Below are 20,000 nucleotides of genomic sequence, written 5' to 3' on the forward strand. Positions count from 1 at the left end.
ACCTGTGAAGGTGTCCGGACAGACGCAACGCTGGAGGTCGACGCAGGTTCCTCCGTTCTGACAAATCAAACGCTCCTCGTCACAAACGTTCACTGACGGACGACACGTCAAACATTCACACATTATTATTATTATTGATTTACACGTCACTGATATCACAGGTGATTCTGAGGCCCCGCCCCTTCTCTGTGTACCTGTGCAGCCGGCTTCAGCTCCTCTCCAAGTGTGTCCAAGTAAACAGGCATCACAGCGCCGCCCTGTGGCTCCGCCTCTACACTGACAGAGACCAGAGTCTGAGCAGTGAGGAGACACACTGCGCTGCGTGTCGCACTCACACTCTGACACACAGAATATTACATTATTATTAGTAATAATATCATTATTATCAGTTGCACTGATGTGTGTGTGTGTGTGTGTGTGTGTGTGTGTGTGTTTGTGCGACTGACCCACACAGACGTCCTCGTGGTCCAGTGACAGCGAGGCATTTCTATAGTAACCAAGGCGACAGAACTGACAGTTCTGTCCTCGCGTGTTGTGTTTGCAGCTCACACACGTCACCACGTTGATGAAGTCAATGTAGCTGCAGCGGTTGGAGTGTCCGTTACACTCACACTCTGACACACACACAGAGACACACACCAATGTTACACTCACAACACACACATTTCTGTCTCACAACCAAAGATCCTTGAATATCTGGAGACGATGGTGTAACGTTGTCTTGTTTCGTCGCTACCAGCTGAATGTCTCGATGACTCACTGCATGTGGGTCGGGCCTAATGTTACAAGTGGGCGGTTCTTGTTAATCCTGGCGACGCCCCCTTGGGTAAAACTCACTGAGGTCACCAAACACGCAGTGACGTATCTAAAGACACTGTTGAGTAAAGTAACTGAAGTTATGAAGTAACAACCAGCAACTAAAGTATAAATGTGATGTCACAGAGAAGCTCCGCCCACATCATACTGATGGTCAGGTCTCAACACGAACACACTGATCAATGACGCTCAATGACGCTCATACAGGGTGAGGGGTGGAGGTGTATGAACACACACAGGGTGAGGGCTGGAGATGTATGAACACACACAGGGTGAGGGGTGGAGGTGTATGAACACACAGGTTGAGGGGTGGAGGTGTATGAAGATACACATCAAACAGCTGTTTTCATGTCATGTGACATGGTGACATTCTGCAGCCTAACCCATCAGTCATGATGATCAGGGAGAGGAGTCAGGGTCACAGGGGAAGAGGCCAGTTGATTGGAGGTGGAGGAGTAAGGGGGAGGTGTCATTGTTACAGGAGGAGGAGCCCGTTCTTCTTACCCTGGAAGGTCACGTAGGCGATTTTGGACAGTTGACTGACCTTTGGTCCGCCTGGAATCAGAATCTTCTGGGTCGCTTCAGACACAAAGCAAAATGTGTAACCGTGGCAACGAGCAGACAACAGCTCACTCTAAGGTCAGGGGTTATCGGGGGTCGACTCTGAACTAACTACCATTAGATTTGGCAGGTGAGCGGGCAAAGGTAAATGCTTCTACTTGTATGACTACGACTGTAATATTTCTGTGTTGTACCTTTCTTCTCATAACCTTTGTCATCTTTCTCCTTCTGACCTTCATCCTTCTTTTGTTCTTTTGTTTCTTCTGTAGTTTCCTTCATTGTTTCCTCTTTAGCTTCCTTTGTCATTTCCTCTTTGGCCTCAGCAGCTGAAGAATTTAAATTTGGGTTCAAAACATGAGCAGAATTTATTTGAAGGATGAATCAACATTTCACCTTCAGTTATTACACTTATGTTACATCAGATCAGATTCAGAGCGTGGAACATAAAACCTTGTGCCTCATTAATTAATTAATTAATTCAGGGCCCCCAATCCTTTGGAGGAGTTTGTGGCCTTTGTAGACCGTGAATGTTGACTGACCACACAGCTTGTTAGTTCCGTTACTGGTAAACTAACCCTGAGGAGGATCCACCCATTTGAGTGTTATTGCTCAGAGATGGAAGGACGCAATTTAATAAAATTATACTCCTACTGCAGCTATTGTTATTGGACATAAAGTAAACTTGAATCTGAATCTGATCTCTTCATTTTGTACCTTTCTCCTCTTTCTGCTCTCCTGTCTTCTCTTGTTGAGAGTCTTTCTTTTCAATGGACTCTGACCATCCTGGTGACCCATCAGCAGCTGAATCCTTCCCAGACTTTTCTTCCTTCTGAGCTGCTGAAGGAGAAATTCCTACTCCTGGATCATCTACTGCTGGAGGTGATTCTGGTCCATATTCCAGATCAGGACCTGTACGATCTGTTGCAGCGGAATCTGGTTCATTGGATTTCGGTCTACTGTTCTGTTTGTCCCCTATATCTGGATCCTCTGAGATGGAACCCAGTCCAGTATCAACTGATTCTGGCCCAGGAGCATCTGGAATTATTCCAGAATCACCTACAGTTACCAATTCAGAAGCTTGTCCAGCATCTGCTCCAGAATCTGGTCCAGGTTCAACTGAATCTTTATCTTCCAGAAAAGGAAAGGTGAAGTCCACAGGAGCCAAATCACGAACAGGTTCAGACCGATCTAAAGAGCTTTTGTCTGGTGCAGCATCACCTTCTCCTCCCTTAGGGGGAGATGGCAAGGACTCTACCGTAGCATTGGGAGCTGTAAGAGGTACATCTGTTGGAGAGTTTGGAGTCCTAGAAGCTGGCACTGCTCGAGGAAAATCACCAGGAGGTACATCAGGAGATGGTACATCTGGAGGAGGTACATCAGGAGATGATATATCTGGAGGAGGTACATCAGGAAATGGTATATCTGGAGGAGGTGCATCAGGAGATGGTACATCTAGGAGAGGTACATCAGGAGATGGTACATTAAGAGGAGTTACATCTGGAAGAAATACATCAGGAGGAGCTCCATCAAAAGGAGGTACATCAGGAGATGGTTTATCTGGAGGAGGTACATCAGGAGGAGCTCCATCAAAAGGAAGTACATCAGGAGATGGTACATCTGGAGGAGGTACATCTGGAGGAAATACATCAGGAGGAGCTCCATCAAAAGGAGGTACATCAGAAGATGGTACATCTGGAGGAAATACATCAGGAGGAGCTCCATCAAAAGGAGGTACATCAGGAGATAGTTTATCTGGAGGAGGTACATCAGGAGGTCTATCAAAAGGAGGTACATCAGGAGGGCGTTCATCTGAGGAAGGTACAGCTGGAGGTGGTACATCAGGAAGAAGTATATCTGGAGAAGGAAGATCAGCAGGAGGTCCATCAGGAGGAGGTAAATCAGGAGGTGGTACACCAGGAGGTGGTGTATCTATTGGAAAGTTTGAAGGAACATCAGGAGAATTTGTTGGTGAAGCAGTTCCAGTCTGACTGAATGGGGCTGACGCAATGGATGTAGATGTCCCAGGTGGAGGCCTATCACTGGACAGCGTTGTGTCTGGGATGGTTGTTAGAGGCAGGACTCCAGTTGATGTGGTAACTTCGGCAAATAGGGTAGTACCGATAATCGGGTTGGTAGTACCAGTCCCAAAAAAGGTGGAGTCTGTGCTGTCTGATGAGGAAGTGGAGTCAGAGGGTGGAGTCACTGGGTCAAAAAAAGACACCTCTGGAATTGTGGGGTTGTTGGTATCAGTGCTTGGCCTGGAGGTGCTACATGTGGTACTGGGAGAGGTTGTGTCTGGTTCTGTGGGAGCTAGCTTGGCCAGATTGTCTGCTGTCTCCAGAGCTGGGATGGATGGAGCTGTGTCCACCGTCGGTCTTGTGGTAGCAATAAAGCCTGGGAATTCATCAGTACCCATCGTACGAACAGTACTACTGACAGCAGTAGTAGTTCCAGTAGTAGTTCCCACTACAGTAGGAAAGTTGTCAGCATTACTAGTACTAGTGAAATAAGTAGTCAAATCAGTGATAGAAGGAACATTGTCAGGTGGTGTATCACTAGTGGTACTTGTTTCTGCAGCAGTAATACTCCATGTGTCAGGGGTAGAAGAGGCACTGACCATGTCAGTACTAAATGTGTACATAGTAGTAGTACCACCTGTGGTAAGAAGAGGGTCAGTCGTGGAAGTGGTAGAAATACTGTCAGTAGCAGTTGTGCTGTCAGTTACAGTAGCATCAGTTGTGGTAGTGTCAGTTGATATAATTCTGTCAGTAGTAGCAGTAGTGTCAGTTGATATAATACTGTCAGTAGTAGCAGTAGTGTAAGTTGATATAAAACAGTAAGTAGTAGCAGTAGTGTCAGTTGATACAATACTGTCAGTAGTAGCAGTAATGTCAGTTGATACAATACTTTCAATAGTAGCAGTAGTGTCAGTTGTGGTAGCAGTGTCAGTGACTCCGTCTGATGAGCCAGAGGGTCTATCAGATGCTGCTGTGTCAGACTCACCAGCCGCTGTCAGAGAAGAAGAGTTATGACTCTTTAGTGAATCTCAGGTTTCTCTATTTTCTACAGACACAGACTGACCCTGAAGAAAAGACTGGCCCTGACAAACATGAACCCTGAAGAACAGACTGACCCTGAAGAACATGAACCCTGAAGAACAGACTGACCCTGAAGAACATGAACCCTGAAGAACTGACTGACCCTGAAGAACATGAACCCTGAAGAACTGACTGACCCTGAAGAACATGAACCCTGAAGAATATGAACCCTGAATAATATGAACCCTGAAGAACGGACTGACCCTGAAGAACATGAACCCTGGGAACATTAATAATAATAAACAATATTCACATGACCCCCCCTAAAAACAAAACAAAACAAAGTTGAAAACATGGGGATAGGACACATCTGTTCATCCCTAACATGCAGATGTTCCTTCTAAACCTGAAACTAAACTTGACCTGATAGGTGATCAGACAGACAGGTGAACAGACAGACTGACGGGTGAACAGACAGACAGACAGGTGATCAGAAAGACAGGTGAACAGAGAGACAGAGAGGTGAACAGACAGACAGACAGGTGATCAGACTGACAGACAGGTGAACAGACAGACAGACAGGTAAACAGACAGAAAGACAGGTGATAAGTACTTACTAGCTGCTGTTTCTGCTGCTTGACCTGTAAAAACACAAGTTAATAATAAAGTTTCATCCATTAAGCTGAAACTTTATGTAACTGAATTAGGGATCGACCGATACAGATTTTTAGGGCCGATGTCGATACCGATTTTTTTTTCATCAGCCTTACCCGATGACCGATACGGACTGCCGATTTTCTTGAGCTGATATTTGGAGCCGATACTACTTTTGCTCCCTCAATTTAATAGTTAAATAGAATTAAATTCAGCGGATTGTGTCGTCTAATCTGAGGTCTTAGTCAAAGTGGGGTTATGGCCAAGGCCGTGGCTCGCCTCCCTGGGTAGAGGGAGACGAGGCTCACGTCGCTCTGGAGAATCTCAGGAGTTCCCACCGCACCTGGACTCGTCCGCCCGCGAACAGGATCCCCTGCGCAAAGCCTGCGCAAAGCCTGCGCAAAGCCTGCGCAAAGCCTGCGGCGCGGTCAGTGGATCCCGTCGGGGGGGCGCTGCCAGTCCCAGCCTGCCGAAACAGAGAGGGGAAAGGCGGGGAAGAGAAGGAGGGTACGGGGGAGAAGAGCCGGCCGACGAGCAGAGAGAGCGCGAGGACGTGGAGGATGCGTAAAACAGCAACCACGAGCCTCGCGCCCGTCCGTCGGCGGTGGCCCCCCCCGAGATTAAAAAGTAAATTTCCACGAGGCAAAGGGTTTGGAGAAAAAGGAGAAAAACACAAACCCACCAGGCGCTCCGTCCACCGCGACCCACGACTAAGCCGGCCGGAGCCAGCGACAAGTCGGAGGAGGAGCGGCGGCGGCGGCAGAGCTGGGTGGGAGACATTGAATCTCCCTCCCGCTTTTCTCTGATCCACTGAGGGTCTCTGACCAACTGACCAGTGAGGGTCTCTGATCCACTGAGGGTCTCTGACCCACTGACCACTGAGGGTCTCTGATCCACTGAGGGTCTCTGACTCACTGAGGGTCTCTGATCCACTGAGGGTCTCTGACCCACTGACCACTGAGGGTCTCTGACCACTGAGTGTCTCTGATCCACTGAGTGTCTCTGAACCACTGAGGGTCTCTGACTCACTGACCACTGAGGGTCTCTGACTCACTGAGGGTCTCTGACCCACTGACCACTGAGGGTCTCTGATCCACTGAGGGTCTCTGACCCACTGACCACTGAGGGTCTCTGACCACTGAGTGTCTCTGATCCACTGAGTGTCTCTGAACCACTGAGGGTCTCTGACCCACTGACCACTGAGGGTCTCTGACCACTGAGTGTCTCTGATCCACTGAGTGTCTCTGAACCACTGAGGGTCTCTGACTCACTGACCACTGAGGGTATCTGACCCACTGAGGATATCTGATCCACTGAGTGTCTCTGACCACTGAGGGTCTCTGAACCACTGAGGGTCTCTGACTCACTGAGGGTCTCTGACTCACTGAGGGTCTCTGATCCACTGACCACTGAGGGTCTCTGATCCACTGAGGGTCTCTGACCAACTGACCAGTGAGGGTCTCTGATCCCCTGATGGTCTCTAAACCAACTGACCACTGAGGGTCTCTGATCCACTGAGGGTCTCTGACCAACTGACCAGTGAGGGTCTCTGATCCCCTGATGGTCTCTGACCCACTGACCACTGAGGGTCTCTGAACCACTGAGGGTCTCTGACCCACTGACCACTGAAGGTCTCTGATCCACTGAGGGTCTCTGACTCACTGAGGGTCTCTGATCCACTGACCACTGAGGGTCTCTGATCCACTGAGTGTCTCTGAACCACTGAGGGTATCTGACCCACTGAGGATATCTGATCCACTGAGTGTCTCTGACCACTGAGGGTCTCTGAACCACTGAGGGTCTCTGACTCACTGAGGGTCTCTGACTCACTGAGGGTCTCTGATCCACTGACCACTGAGGGTCTCTGATCCACTGAGGGTCTCTGACCAACTGACCAGTGAGGGTCTCTGATCCCCTGATGGTCTCTGACCCACTGACCACTGAGGGTCTCTGAACCACTGAGGGTCTCTGAACCACTGAGGGTCTCTGACCCACTGACCACTGAAGGTCTCTGATCCACTGAGGGTCTCTGACTCACTGAGGGTCTCTGATCCACTGACCACTGAGGGTCTCTGATCCACTGAGGGTCTCTGACCAACTTACCACTGAGGGTCTCTGATCCCCTGATGGTCTCTGACCCACTGACCACTGAGGGTCTCTGAACCACTGAGGGTCTCTGAACCACTGACCACTGAGGGTCTCTGATCCACTGACCACTGAGGGTCTCTGATCCATTGAGGGTCTCTGATCCACTGACCACTGAGGGTCTCTGATCCATTGAGGGTCTCTGACCAACTGACCACTGAGGGTCTCTGATCCCCTGATGGTCTCTGACCCACTGACCACTGAGGGTCTCTGAACCACTGAGGGTCTCTGACCCACTGACCACTGAAGGGCTCTGATCCACTGAGGGTCTCTGACTCACTGAGGGTCTCTGACCCACTGACCACTGAGGGTCTCTGATCCACTGACCACTGAAGGTCTCTGATCCACTGAGGGTCTCTGACTCACTGAGGGTCTCTGATCCAATGAGGGTCTCTGACCCACTGACCACTGAGGGTGTGTTCCTGTGTGTGTGTGTGTGTGTGTGTGTGTGTGTGTGTGTGTGTGTGTGTGTGTGTGTGTGTGTGTGTCTGTGTGTGTGTGTCTTCAGGTACGTACAGGTGTTGGCGCTGCCTCGGGGGGGGGGCAGGTAAGATCCTGATCTCCAGCTGCGAGACGCGTATCCCTGACGACAGCGTTGACAGTCCTGACCCGTCGTGTTGTGGTCACACACACACTGAAGAGTCGCATCTCGTAACACACACTGAGACGCATGGAGGTTACATTTACACCTGCAGGAACACACACCGGAACACACACTGTCACACACACACACACTCACACAATAACATACAGGAACACACACACACACCCACACACACACACACACACACACACACTGTGTGTCACACACACACACACACTGTGTCACACACACACATACACACACACACACAAACAAAAACTGTAACACACAGTAACACACAGGAATACACACACACACACACACACACTGTAACGCACTCTGTGACACACACTGTGACACACAGGAACCCCCCCAACACACACACACACACACACAGGAACCCACACACCCACACACACTGTAACACACACACACACACACACACACAGGAACACACACTGTAACACCCACCCCACCCCCCCACACACACACACACACACACACACACAAACAGTAACACACACTTACACACACACACACACACACCTGGCGGGCACGTCGATGTTGGAGATGGCGTAGAAGTACTTGAGCAGGTTTTCTCTCTGGACAAACGTCCCGCCGAGCGCCGGGCGCAGCAGTCGGAGCCGCAGGTTGGTGAAGGTGAAGAAGTCTCTCAGACCCGTCGTCGTCTCCATGCGCGTGTAGAGAGCGTCCATGTTGATCAGCTTCGGACCGGCGAACACACCGAACCGAGCTCGCACCTCGAACACCACGACCTTATCCTCCTGTCGGTCAGACCGGGTCAGGCAGTTCATCAAACACAGCTTCTGTCTGATTGGTCGATGGCTGTTGAACAGTTGATCAGTTCCACAGTTTGACCTGAAGGAGGAGCAGTTACTCACCTTGGCTCCGACCCAGCCCGAGTACTGCTCGGTGCAGATGACCCGGGTCAGATTACTCGGTGCTAAATCAGAGAATCGTTTAGGCGACATGCCGAATGTCTCCAGACAGTCGTCAGCGTAGAACTGATACGGCTGCCATGTTTCACCTGGAACACAAACGTGTTGACATAACGTCAATATAACATTAATATAAGATTTATATAACATGAATATAACATGAATATAACAGTAATGTAACATTAATGTAACATTTCTATAACGTCAATATATCATTAGCATAACATTAATATAACATTTATATAACATGAATAGAACGTCAATATAACATTATCAGAACATTAATATAACATCATAAAATCAAACAGTTAATATCCATAAACACAAACATCATCCTGCTGTTAACAATAAAATCAACAACACCCCATCAGGGGTCCCCCCTCCTCCCTCCTCCATCAGGGGGCCCCTCCTCCATCAGGGCCCCCCCCTCCCCCCTCAGGGCCCCTCCTCCAACAGACCACGACTGAGGTTCTAGAGTCTGTGAGAGGAGAACAGGAAGCAGAACCTTCTGCCACCAGGCATCTCTCTCTCTCTCCTCTGATAAATAAACCAATCACCTTTGTCCATGGACTTCTCCAGGATCATGCTGGTTGGTCGACCATACTCGAAGGTGATGGTGATGTCATCGACCACCTCCAGACTCTTGTTCCAGGACAACGTGATGTTGGCCAATAGCGGCTCAGGATACCTGGACCATGTGACTGTCTGCCAATAGGTGATGAGGCCGCCCCTCTCCCTGTCTCCCATCAGCTGAGGAGGGTGAGACAGGTCCGGACTGGAAGCATCGCACTCGTCACTGCACAGGTACGGGTTCTCCTGAGGACGAACAACCAGGTGCATTATACAAATAATAAAAATAATATTTAACAAAATGAAATAACTCTCAACTTTTATAATACAATCATAAAACACACACACACACACACACACACAGTCTTTAATGTTCTTCACATCCTCACAATATATAAATGTTTTACTGTGTGTGTCCCACTGACACACATGTCAGTGAAGGATTAACACTAATGTTAATCTGATCAGTGACTTAGAGGTTTATCCTTTGACTTCAGCTGCTGCTGCCAACTGTCACACACACACACACACACACGGACAAAGACACACACAGACAGACACACATACAGAATATTTCTGTTATGCTAATATTCAATTGATTCTAAAGTTGATATATTTCTATATTTGTATTTCATTGATGAATTATCTAGTTTTCATTACAAGTGTCACATTTGTCAATAATTCATCAATCATTCATCAATCATTCATCATTCATTCATCAATCATTCATCAAGACTGTAGTTTCCCAGAGGATCAATTAGATGACAGCAGGTCGTCAGGCCGGAGGTCAGGGCCCAACAGTAGGTCACATGCCGAGTCAGATGATTGACACATTATGATTATTGGCCTGGACCTCAGACATTACATTGATTCATCAATTGATTAAGAGTAAAACTTTATAGATGAAGAAAACACACACACACACACACACACACACCGTGATGACTTATGGGATGTTTGTAGCCTTAATGTTGCTACGCTAATGTTTTAACGGCAGTTGGTAACCAGGGTAATAGGTTTGAAGAAGAGGAAGAAGGGGAAGAAGAAGATGAAGAGGAAGAAGAGTTTCCAGATTTAGTGATGATTTGATTTTTTTAAAATGAAAACCTGTTGTTTGATGTTGACTTTAGTCTGCAACGACATTTAAATGTGTTAAAGTGTCAAATCAAAGAGAATATGAAGTTAGATCCAGGAGACGTGAACCAATGAATGAGCTTGTTCTCATCGTGTGTGTGTGTGTGTGTGTCTGTGTGTGTGTGTGTGTGTGTGTGTGTGTGAGACTGACCAGTGTACAGAACCTCTCTGGGGGGTTTCCACAGGTGATCCCAGGGGGGTCGACTCTGATCTGCATCACCTCCTTCATGTTGGAGGGTGGAGGCTGACAGGCAGAGAACTCCCACCCTGGCCCCGCCTCCGAGCCGCGGAGGGTCCGACACTGGAGCTGAGACCGACCCGACGACAGGAGGAGGAGGAAGAGGAGAGGGCGGGGCATGAGGAGGGGGCAGGGCATGGTGGACTGACTGTCAGACAGACAGGAAGTTCAGCAGGAAGTCACATCTCAACAGGTGGTTGTCATGGTTACAGTTGTTGATGCCTTGGTAACCATCCATCAGATGATCATCATCACCTGAAGCTGCTTTATTTAAACCAACGAAGAAGAAGTCGAGTCCAGTGACTGAAAGAAAACACAACATCGTCTGTATATACAGTCAGTGATCGTCTTTATATACAGTCACTGATCGTCTTCATATACAGTCAGTGATCGTCTTTATATACAGTCACTGATCGTCTTTATATATAGTCAGTGATCGTCTTTATATACAGTCACTGATCGTCTTTATATACAGTCAGTGATCGTCTTTATATACAGTCAGTGATCATCTTTATATACAGTCAGTGATCGTCTTTATATACAGTCAGTGATCGTCTTTATATACAGTCAGTGATCCTCTTCATATACAGTCTCTGATCGTCTTTATATACAGTCAGTGATCGTCTTTATATACAGTCAGTGATCGTCTTTATATACAGTCACTGATCGTCTTTATATACAGTCAGTGATCGTCTTTATATACAGTCAGTGATCATCTTTATATACAGTCAGTGATCATCTTTATATACAGTCAGTGATCGTCTTTATATACAGTCAGTGATCCTCTTCATATACAGTCTCTGATCGTCTTTATATACAGTCAGTGATCGTCTTTATATACAGTCGCTGATCGTCTTTATATACAGTCAGTGATCTTCTTTATATACAGTCAGTGATCGTCTTCATATACAGTCGCTGATTGTCTTTATATAATAATAATAATTGTGGTGTCAATTTCTCATATAATCATGTATTAACATATACTCCGGTATGTGGGAAAGACTGTTTACGAGAGGTAATAACTAGCTGAGCCTGGGGTAGAGGAGCAGATGAGGGAAGTGTGGTTTACAAGGAGTTAATGAACAGCTGGTTTATTAGGGGTAGTAAGACCAAGAAGAAGGAGTCTGAGAGATGATAAGGCCATCGCTCTTGTTGACTATTTAAAATGTCTGTCCTGTATGATCTGGGTCAGACCTCTGAACCCGCTGAACAGACTCTACTGTCCTCTTGACTTTGATTCAATTAAATATGACTTGTAGACAAACTTTTTATGTTTGAATATTTATTTGTTCATTTCTCAAGGAAATCAAGATTTCCACCATAATAATAACAATAATAATAATATATAGGTTTTATTTTGTGCTTTTCTAGACATGACACTTACATGAAATACAAAGTACAGAATAAACTTATATACATATATACATGTATACAGTTATTGATCCTTTGTTGTCTTGTGATTAAAAAGACAGAGAACGCTGGGTCTGTCACTCAGCTGTCTCTCTCTCTGTCACTCACCTGTCTCTTTCTCTGTCACTCACCTGTCTCTCTGTCACTCACCTGTCTCTCTGTTGATAAGCTGATTAAACAGTCGTTCGCCCTCTTGTTGCTCATCTCCTCTTCTTGTTCTTGTTCTTGTTCTTCTTCTTCTGCTTCTTCTCTTCCTCTGACTTGTCGTCTTGTTTCCTTCTCTTCTCTTCCCCTTTTTCTCTTCTGCTCCTCTGCTTTTCCCTGTTGTCTCTCCCTCTCTCTCTCTCTCTCTCTCCCTCTCTCTCTCCCTCTCTCTCTCTCTCTCTCTCTCTCTCCCTCTCTCTCCCTATCTCTCTCCCTCTCTCTCTCTCTCTCTCTCTCTCTCTCTCCCTCTCTCTCCCTCTCTCTCCCTCCCTCTCTCTCTCTCTCCCTCTCTCTCTCTCTCTGTCTCTCTCTCTGTCTCTCTCTCTGTCTCTCTCTCTCCCTCTCTCTCCCTCTCTCTCTCCCTCTCTCTCCCTCTCTCTCTCCCTCTCTCTCTCTCTCTCTCTCTCTCTCTCCCTCCCTCTCTCTCTCTCTCTCTCTCTCCCTCTCTCTCTCTCTCTGTCTCTCTCTCTGTCTCTCTCTCTGTCTCTTTCTAGCTCTCTCTAATCCACAGTTTAAAGTCACAGATTTAAAACAGCTTTAATTCACTTTATATATCTTTATGTACAACACACTGTACAGTCACTTTATATATCTTTATGTACAACACACTGTACAGTCACTTTATATAGTTTAATATAAAACCTAACAAATATAAAAAATAAAACTTGGACAAAATAACTAATAAATCCATCAAGTGAAGCAGAAATGTGTGACGTGTTTTCATCAGACAGGACTTATACACATTTTGTTCATTTATTTATTCAATAATGATTTTTGTTTAAGTTCATGTCAGAGCCGTCGCGAGAGAGAGTCGCGACAACGGAGCAGTCGGATCACAGAGCATCTGTGTCGAGACGTTTACATAATCAGATTGTTAATTATCAACACATCTGAATCTGATCAACATGCTAGCGGATTATGATTTATGATTATTTATGATTTAAGAAACGTATTGACTACCTTCATAGAGCAACTACATCGGCATGTCCCTCTGCTTTATTGTAAATCAATGCATTTATTGACGATTGGTTCTGTCTCGGAATTATGATTCAAACTTCTGAACTATCTGAAGTCGACATGAGTCACGTGACCTGCTGCATGTTGGACTTCCGTTGTCGCGACTCTCATTCTGCGGCTCTGGTTTCTGTTTCGGTAGAAACCTCTGTGTCACCAACACAGCAGGGGGCGGTATTGCACCATAACGCTAGTTGACCGCCGCCAAAAGGACAAAAGAAGAAGACGAAGAGGTGTTTCTGCGTGACGTCATCTGTGAGCGCCAGCAGCAGAGAAGAGAAGATGTCGGACGCGGTGAACGTCGGGGTGAACCTCGACGCCTTCTCTCACGCCATCAACGGAATCCAGGCGCTGCGCTCCAGCGTGAGCCGCGTGTTCGAGTCCCTGAAGGACGGGATGAAGAACCGGGAGACACTGGAGGGTCGAGAGAAGCAGTTCATCTCCGAGTTCCAGGACCATCTGCAGGCGGTCAACAGAGACCTGACGTGAGTCCGTCCCCGTCTGATGTCGTGTACACATCTATCATACAACATGTATATACATATATACATATACATGTATATACATGTTGTATACATGAGGACAAACGACACTTACGTCGCTTGTCGTCGTCCGACTCGTGACTGTTTAATCGCTCGGACGTCTTTTAGTGACATAAAGGTTCAGATGAATTACCTGTCTCTCTCTCTTTCTGCCCCCTGTCTCTCTCTCTCTCTGTGTCCCCTGTCTCTCTCTGTCTCCAACTGTCTCTCTCTCTTCCCACCTGTCTCTCTCTCTGTCCCCACCTGTCTCTCTGTCCCCACCTGTCTCTCTCTCTCCCCACCTGTCTCTCTCTCTGCCCCCCTGTCTTTCTCTCTTTCCACCTGTCTCTCTCTCTGTGTCCCCTGTCTCTCTCTCTTCCCACCTGTCTCTCTCTCTGTCCCCCTACACCTGTCTCTCTCTCTCTCTGTCCCCCCCCCCCCAGTGAGTTGGAGCGTCTCAGTGGTCTAGTGGGTCGCCCCTCAGAGTCTCATCCGCTTCATAACTCTGGTTTACTGAGTCTGGACCCGGTTCAGGACAAGACTCCATTGTACTCTCAGCTGCTGCAGGCCTACAAGTGGTCCAACAAGGTAACCACGGCAACAGGCCCATGTTTGTTTGTACTGAGACCTTCAGACGGCCACGCCCCCCATTTTGTGTATGTATATTTATAAAAAGAGGTTGCTCAAATCAAGTGATCTGATTGGATCATATCATGTCGAATCAGTTTGCACAGGTCCGTATCACTCAGGAAGTGACGACGTGAGTAGAGACGGAGTGAAATTGAGGAAACGTCTGAGAGTTCAAAGCGCTCGGTCAGCTGGTCAACGCCAACACGCCTCTGAACTTAAACAGCCTCTGAACGCGGCTAACGTCTCGTAGCCTCTTTCTGAGGAACGCTACAGTGTGTTGCATAGCAACCGCCGTGCACTGTGCAGGACACCAGGATGGACGACTTCTTTGTGTTCGTGAAAAAGTGCATTGTTTGACTAAATAAAAAAAATCAAATTGTAAAGTTTGTCGTTACACAACGACTGTGTGCGTGTGTGCGTGTGTGCGTGTGTGCGTGCGTGCGTGCGTGCGTGTGTGCGTGCGTGCGTGCGTGCGTGCGTGTGTGCGTGCGTGTGTGTGCGTGCGTGTAGTTGCAGTACCATGCTGGTCTGGCCTCAAGTCTGTTGAACCAACAGTCACTCAAACGATCGGCCAATCAGATGGGAGCTTCAGCCAAGAGACGACCCAAAGTCCAGCCCAGTACTCTGGTCCTTCCTCCTCAGTGAGTCACTGACACACACTGAATATAAATATATAGAAGTATAAGTATAAATAAACTAACATCATGTTGCTGTGGTTACAGGTACGTGGATGATGTGATCTCTCGGATCGGCAGGATGTTTCCTGATATGACCATTGAGCTGTTCAGACCCAACGGGACGTCAGCTGTTCTGCTGGTACTGACACACACCTGTCTCTCTGACACACACCTGTCTCTCTGACACACATCTGTCTCCCTGTCTCACCTGTCTGCCTGTCTCTCTGTCAGGTCACCCTGGGGAAGGTGTTGAAGGCCATCGTCGTGATGCGTTCACTGTTCATTGACAGAACCATCGTTCGAGGGTTCAATGAGAATGTTTACAACGAGGATGGAAAGGTGAGAGGTGACGTGACAGGTCACCTGTCTTTCGGTCTGTCTGTCTCCATGGTAACCTGTCTGTCTGTCTGTCTGTCTGTCCTCCTCAGCTGGACATCTGGACCAAGTCTCAGTACCAGGTGTTCCAGAAGGTAAGACTCACCTGTTCTCACCTGTCTGTCTCTATTCACACCTGAACTCAGCAAGCTCTGCTCTGATTGGTTGTGCTGTTGCCAGGTAACGGACCATGCTACAACCGCCCTGCTGCACTATCAGCTGCCCCAGATGCCCGACGTCGTGGTCCGGTCCTTCATGGTGAGAGAAGCCTGTCTGTCTCTCTGATCTGTCTCACCCTCAGACCTGGCTGCGGAGCTACATTAAACTTTTCCTGTCTCTCTGACCTATCTGTCTCTCTGATCTGTCTCACCCTCAGACCTGGCTGCGGAGCTACATTAAACTCTTCCAGTCTTCGTGTCAACGTTGTGGTCGTTTCCTGCAGGACGGACTTCCTCCAACATGGAGGGACTTTAGGACCCTTGAGGCATTTCACGACACATGTCGCATGTAAACAACTTCCTGTCTCTTTGTTGTGTGTAAAGTTTAAATAAAGTTTGTTTAAATTTTTTATACGTGTCACCGTTTGTCTTAATTCATTTCATTGGATCAAACTCGATGTTTGGACCTGAGAACTGGGAGTTAAATACTACATTACCCACAATCCTCTCCTGCTGGTGATGCATATGTCGTCCTTAAACCGCCGGCTGCCAACGTGTAATAATAATAAATTTCATTTATAGAGCAGTTTTCATTGCTAAAAGCAATCTCAACGTGTAGGAGACCAGGACAGTCAAGAGTCTAGTCCAGGACAGTCAAGAGTCTAGTCCAGGACAGTCAAGAGTCTAGTCCAGGACAGAGTGTCCTCCCCGACCACCTTCTTCTTTCCTCTTGTAGAATTTCAGTCAGTCATCATACAAGTGAATTAGTAACTAAATTTATGAACATGTAAAAGAACGTATGAAGTCACGCTCCTCGGGACACCACAATATGTTGATCACCATGTTGTTTGCGCGTTGAGGTGTTGAACTACATAGCGTATGAACGACTGAACTCAATCTGCTCAGATTATCACCCTCCTCTGTCTCTCTTTCTCTCTGTGGGAGTCGGTGTCTCTCTCTCTCTCTCAGTGGGAGTCAGTGTCTCTCTCTCTCTCTCAGTGGGAGTCGGTGTCTCTCTCTCTCTCAGTGGGAGTCGGTGTCTCTGTGGCAGTCTGTGTCTCTCTCTCTCTGTGGGATTCGGTGTCTCTCTCTCTCTGTGGGAGTCTGTGTCTCTCTCTCTCTCTGTGGGAGTCTGTGTCTCTCTCTCTCTGTGGGAGTCGGTGTCTCTCTCTCTCTCTGTGGGAGTCTGTGTCTCTCTCTCTCTGTGGGAGTCGGTGTCTCTCTCTCTCTCTGTGGGAGTCGGTGTCTCTCTCTCTCTCTGTGGGAGTCGGTGTCTCTCTCTCTGTGGGAGTTGGTGTCTCTCTCTCTCTGTGGGAGTCGGTGTCTCTCTCTCGCTCTCTCTCTGTGGGAGTCGGTGTCTCTCTCTCTCTCTCTGTGGGAGTCGGTGTCTCTCTCTCTCTCTGTGGGAGTCGGTGTCTCTCTCTCTCTCTCTCTCTCTCTCTGTGGGAGTCGGTGTCTCTCTCTCTCTCTCTCTCTCTCTCTGTGGGAGTCGGTGTCTCTCTCTCTCTCTCTCTCTGTGGGAGTCGGTGTCTCTCTCTCTCTCTCTGTGGGAGTCGGTGTCTCTCTCTCTCTCTGTGGGAGTCTGTGTCTCTCTCTCTCTCTGTGGGAGTCGGTCTCTCTCTCTGTGGGAGTCTGTGTCTCTCTCTCTCTGTGGGAGTCGGTGTCTCTCTCTCTCTCTGTGGGAGTCGGTGTCTCTCTCTCTCTCTGTGGGAGTCTGTGTCTCTCTCTGTGGGAGTCTGTGTCTCTCTCTCTCTGTGGGAGTCGGTGTCTCTCTCTCTCTCTGTGGGAGTCGGTGTCTCTCTCTCTCTCTGTGGGAGTCGGTGTCTCTCTCTCTCTGTGGGAGTCGGTGTCTCTCTCTCTGTGGGAGTTGGTGTCTCTCTCTCTCTCTGTGGGAGTTGGTGTCTCTCTCTCTCTCTCTGTGGGAGTCGGTGTCTCTCTCTCTCTGTGGGAGTTGGTGTCTCTCTCTCTCTGTGGGAGTTGGTGTCTCTCTCTCTCTCTCTGTGGGAGTTGGTGTCTCTCTCTCTCTCTGTGGGAGTCGGTGTCTCTCTCTCTCTCTCTGTGGGAGTCGGTGTCTCTCTCTCTGTGTGGGAGTCGGTGTCTCTCTCTCTCTGTGGGAGTTGGTGTCTCTCTCTCTCTGTGGGAGTCGGTGTCTCTCTCTCTCTCTCTCTCTGTGGGAGTCGGTGTCTCTCTCTCGCTCTCTCTCTCTCTGTGGGAGTCGGTGTCTCTCTCTCTCTCTCTCTCTGTGGGAGTCGGTGTCTCTCTCTCTCTGTGGGAGTCGGTGTCTCTCTCTCTCTCTCTCTCTCTCTCTGTGGGAGTCGGTGTCTCTCTCTCTCTCTCTCTCTCTCTCTCTGTGGGAGTCGGTGTCTCTCTCTCTCTCTCTCTCTCTCTCTGTGGGAGTCGGTGTCTCTCTCTCTCTCTCTCTCTCTGTGGGAGTCGGTGTCTCTCTCTCTCTCTCTCTCTGTGGGAGTCGGTGTCTCTCTTTCTCTCTGTGGGAGTCGGTGTCTCTCTCTCTCTCTCTCTCTGTGGGAGTCGGTGTCTCTCTTTCTCTCTGTGGGAGTCGGTGTCTCTCTCTCTCTCTCTCTGTGGGAGTCGGTGTCTCTCTTTCTCTCTGTGGGAGTCGGTGTCTCTCTCTCTCTCTCTCTGTGGGAGTCGGTGTCTCTCTTTCTCTCTGTGGGAGTCGGTGTCTCTCTCTCTCTCTCTCTCTGTGGGAGTCGGTGTCTCTCTTTCTCTCTGTGGGAGTCGGTGTCTCTCTCTCTCTCTGTGGGAGTCGGTGTCTCTCTTTCTCTCTGTGGGAGTCGGTGTCTCTCTCTCTCTCTCTCTGTGGGAGTCGGTGTCTCTCTTTCTCTCTGTGGGAGTCGGTGTCTCTCTCTCTCTCTCTCTCTGTGGGAGTCGGTGTCTCTCTCTCTCTCTCTGTGGGAGTCGGTGTCTCACGCCCGCGGCTCAGCCGATGGTCTCTGGACTCGTCATGAAGATTTAAATTTCAAACTTCAGTTTCATTCAGGATTTTTCTTCTTCATTGTTTGAGGTGGTGTTCGTCTGGAGCCGGAGGACAGACAGGTAACTGTTGATAATCAATATCAGTGATGTGTTCTTATTAACACGCTGAAATAACTTGAGACAGAACTTTGCCCTGCTCAGGTTTGACAGATGATTCATGTGAATATATAATTATATTTGAAATAATTGATTTGATCATGTGAATATTTGAAACTGTATCGAACAAACTGAAGTTTGATGAAATGTTTTATCAGAATGTTCGTGTGAGAGAAACAACAGTAATGAAATGATTCAAATATATAAATAATTTATAGAAACATGAGAGAGATCATTATAATCTGGGGCTGTTGAAGATATGATGAGACCGGCACACATCTCCGTCCTGCGACTCATGAAGGATTTTTTGATCTCATGTTGGTTACTATGGAGGTTTACAGTCAGAGTGACATCATCAGAAGATATGAACTTGTGGAGGTCTGAACTTCATCATATCGTGATGTTGACTTCATTGTTACTGTCCCAATACTTATGGACCTGACTGTGACAGTGAGGCGTTCAAAGACACTGTGTTAATCAGATTAAAGTGACGCTGACAGAAACAGACACCGAGCAGCTGCTGCGACTGTCAACACGTCTGAACTGATCCATCAGAACCTGAGGAGGCTGAAGGAACCATGTGGGGGTTCTCTGCTTGTCTACAGGGAGGTTCTCTGAGGTCATTGATAGCGTTTCTGAATGTCCAGGTTCAGATTCAGGCTCTAAAGGTCCAGAGAGAGGTTCTTGTGTTCTGCAGGTCCAGAAAGTTCCAGTCCGGGTTCTAACTCTTCTCTTGTGGTTCCAGGATGATGCTGAATGATCGGTGGACCATCATGAACAACAGCAGCTCAGAACTCGACAGTAAACGACCAAACAAACACAAGGTAAACACCAGCTGTTAGCCTGTTAGCTAACCTGAGTTCTGATTCGACGATCTGGACACGTTCTGCTGGTTCAGGATCAGGACTGTGACTTGAAGCAGATCGTGAGTCTTCTCCCCGAGAACCCAACAGAGAAAAATACTGAAACAACTTCAAACTCAGATGGATTTTGATCAATGATGTAATTGATTCTGAATCAGACCACAAGTGAATGTGTGTGTGTGTGTTTGTGTGTTCAGTCACTGCATCATTCTTCTTCTGAAGTCATAACTCTGGCATCACGTGTGTTGTCAATGTGCATCACAACAAAAACATGGCGTCGTCATGGAGACGATATCAAGTGGACAACCCAATCACACCAGTTCACCAGCTGTTCTCCAGCTGTGCTGACATCACATC

The 20,000-nt window shown here is 47.8% G+C and overlaps 3 protein-coding genes across 10 annotated transcripts in view; 2 read left to right on the forward strand and 1 right to left on the reverse strand.

Annotated features, from left to right (window-relative positions):
• The window catches only part of LOC118314011 (netrin-G2), a 12,877-nt gene extending 451 nt beyond the window's left edge, over positions 1–12,426 (reverse strand). Inside the window, exons 1-11 of one of the 5 annotated variants that reach the window (XM_035640082.1) lie at positions 12,259–12,426; positions 10,612–11,001; positions 9,314–9,572; positions 8,700–8,845; positions 8,344–8,582; positions 7,731–7,903; positions 5,033–5,056; positions 4,381–4,386; positions 447–614; positions 195–338; positions 3–92 (exon numbers count right to left, since the gene is read on the reverse strand). In XM_035640082.1, coding sequence (XP_035495975.1) covers positions 3–92; positions 195–338; positions 447–614; positions 4,381–4,386; positions 5,033–5,056; positions 7,731–7,903; positions 8,344–8,582; positions 8,700–8,845; positions 9,314–9,572; positions 10,612–10,836 — 1,474 coding nt within the window. In that variant the 5' untranslated portion in view covers positions 10,837–11,001; positions 12,259–12,426. The other 4 variants (XM_035640081.1, XM_035640083.1, XM_047329135.1 and 1 more) reach the window with 4 other exon arrangements.
• Positions 12,427–13,563: 1,137 nt separating this feature from the next.
• On the forward strand, positions 13,564–16,097 carry med27 (mediator complex subunit 27). 2 transcript variants are annotated; one of them, XM_035641017.2, is made up of 8 exons: positions 13,564–13,811; positions 14,291–14,435; positions 14,988–15,118; positions 15,200–15,293; positions 15,386–15,493; positions 15,583–15,624; positions 15,710–15,787; positions 15,831–15,895. In XM_035641017.2, the coding sequence occupies exons 1-8, from the start codon at positions 13,609–13,611 to the stop codon at positions 15,870–15,872; spliced, it is 843 nt and encodes a 280-aa protein (XP_035496910.1). In that variant the 5' UTR covers positions 13,564–13,608; the 3' UTR covers positions 15,873–15,895. The 2 variants fall into 2 exon arrangements, with proteins under 2 accessions (XP_035496910.1, XP_035496909.1); XM_035641016.2 differs by lacking the exon at positions 15,831–15,895 and adding an exon at positions 15,906–16,097 and having other exon boundaries at positions 13,565–13,811.
• Positions 16,098–18,514: 2,417 nt separating this feature from the next.
• Positions 18,515–20,000, forward strand: part of LOC118314327 (fibrinogen C domain-containing protein 1-like) — a 5,637-nt gene continuing 4,151 nt past the window's right edge. The window contains exons 1-2 of one of the 3 annotated variants that reach the window (XM_035640715.2): positions 18,515–18,744; positions 19,526–19,604. In XM_035640715.2, coding sequence (XP_035496608.1) covers positions 19,527–19,604 — 78 coding nt within the window. In that variant the 5' untranslated portion in view covers positions 18,515–18,744; position 19,526. Of the gene's footprint in view, positions 18,745–18,918; positions 19,605–20,000 lie in introns of those variants that run through there. The other 2 variants (XM_035640717.2, XM_035640716.2) reach the window with 2 other exon arrangements.

This window comes from Scophthalmus maximus, chromosome 19 (genome assembly GCF_022379125.1).
Source record: "Scophthalmus maximus strain ysfricsl-2021 chromosome 19, ASM2237912v1, whole genome shotgun sequence".
NCBI lineage: Eukaryota > Metazoa > Chordata > Actinopteri > Pleuronectiformes > Scophthalmidae > Scophthalmus > Scophthalmus maximus.

What these genes read in the sequence shown, in the direction of transcription:
- med27 (XM_035641016.2), top strand. Translation starts at nt 13,609, where the DNA reads ATGTCGGACGCGGTGAACGTCGGGGTGAACCTCGACGCCTTCTCTCAC. An exon ending in GCGGTCAACAGAGACCTGAC is followed by an intron (nt 13,812 to 14,290) that starts GTGAGTCCGTCC and finishes CCCCCCCCCCAG; the next exon opens with TGAGTTGGAGCGTCTCAGTG. An exon ending in AGTACCAGGTGTTCCAGAAG is followed by an intron (nt 15,625 to 15,709) that starts GTAAGACTCACC and finishes TGCTGTTGCCAG; the next exon opens with GTAACGGACCATGCTACAAC.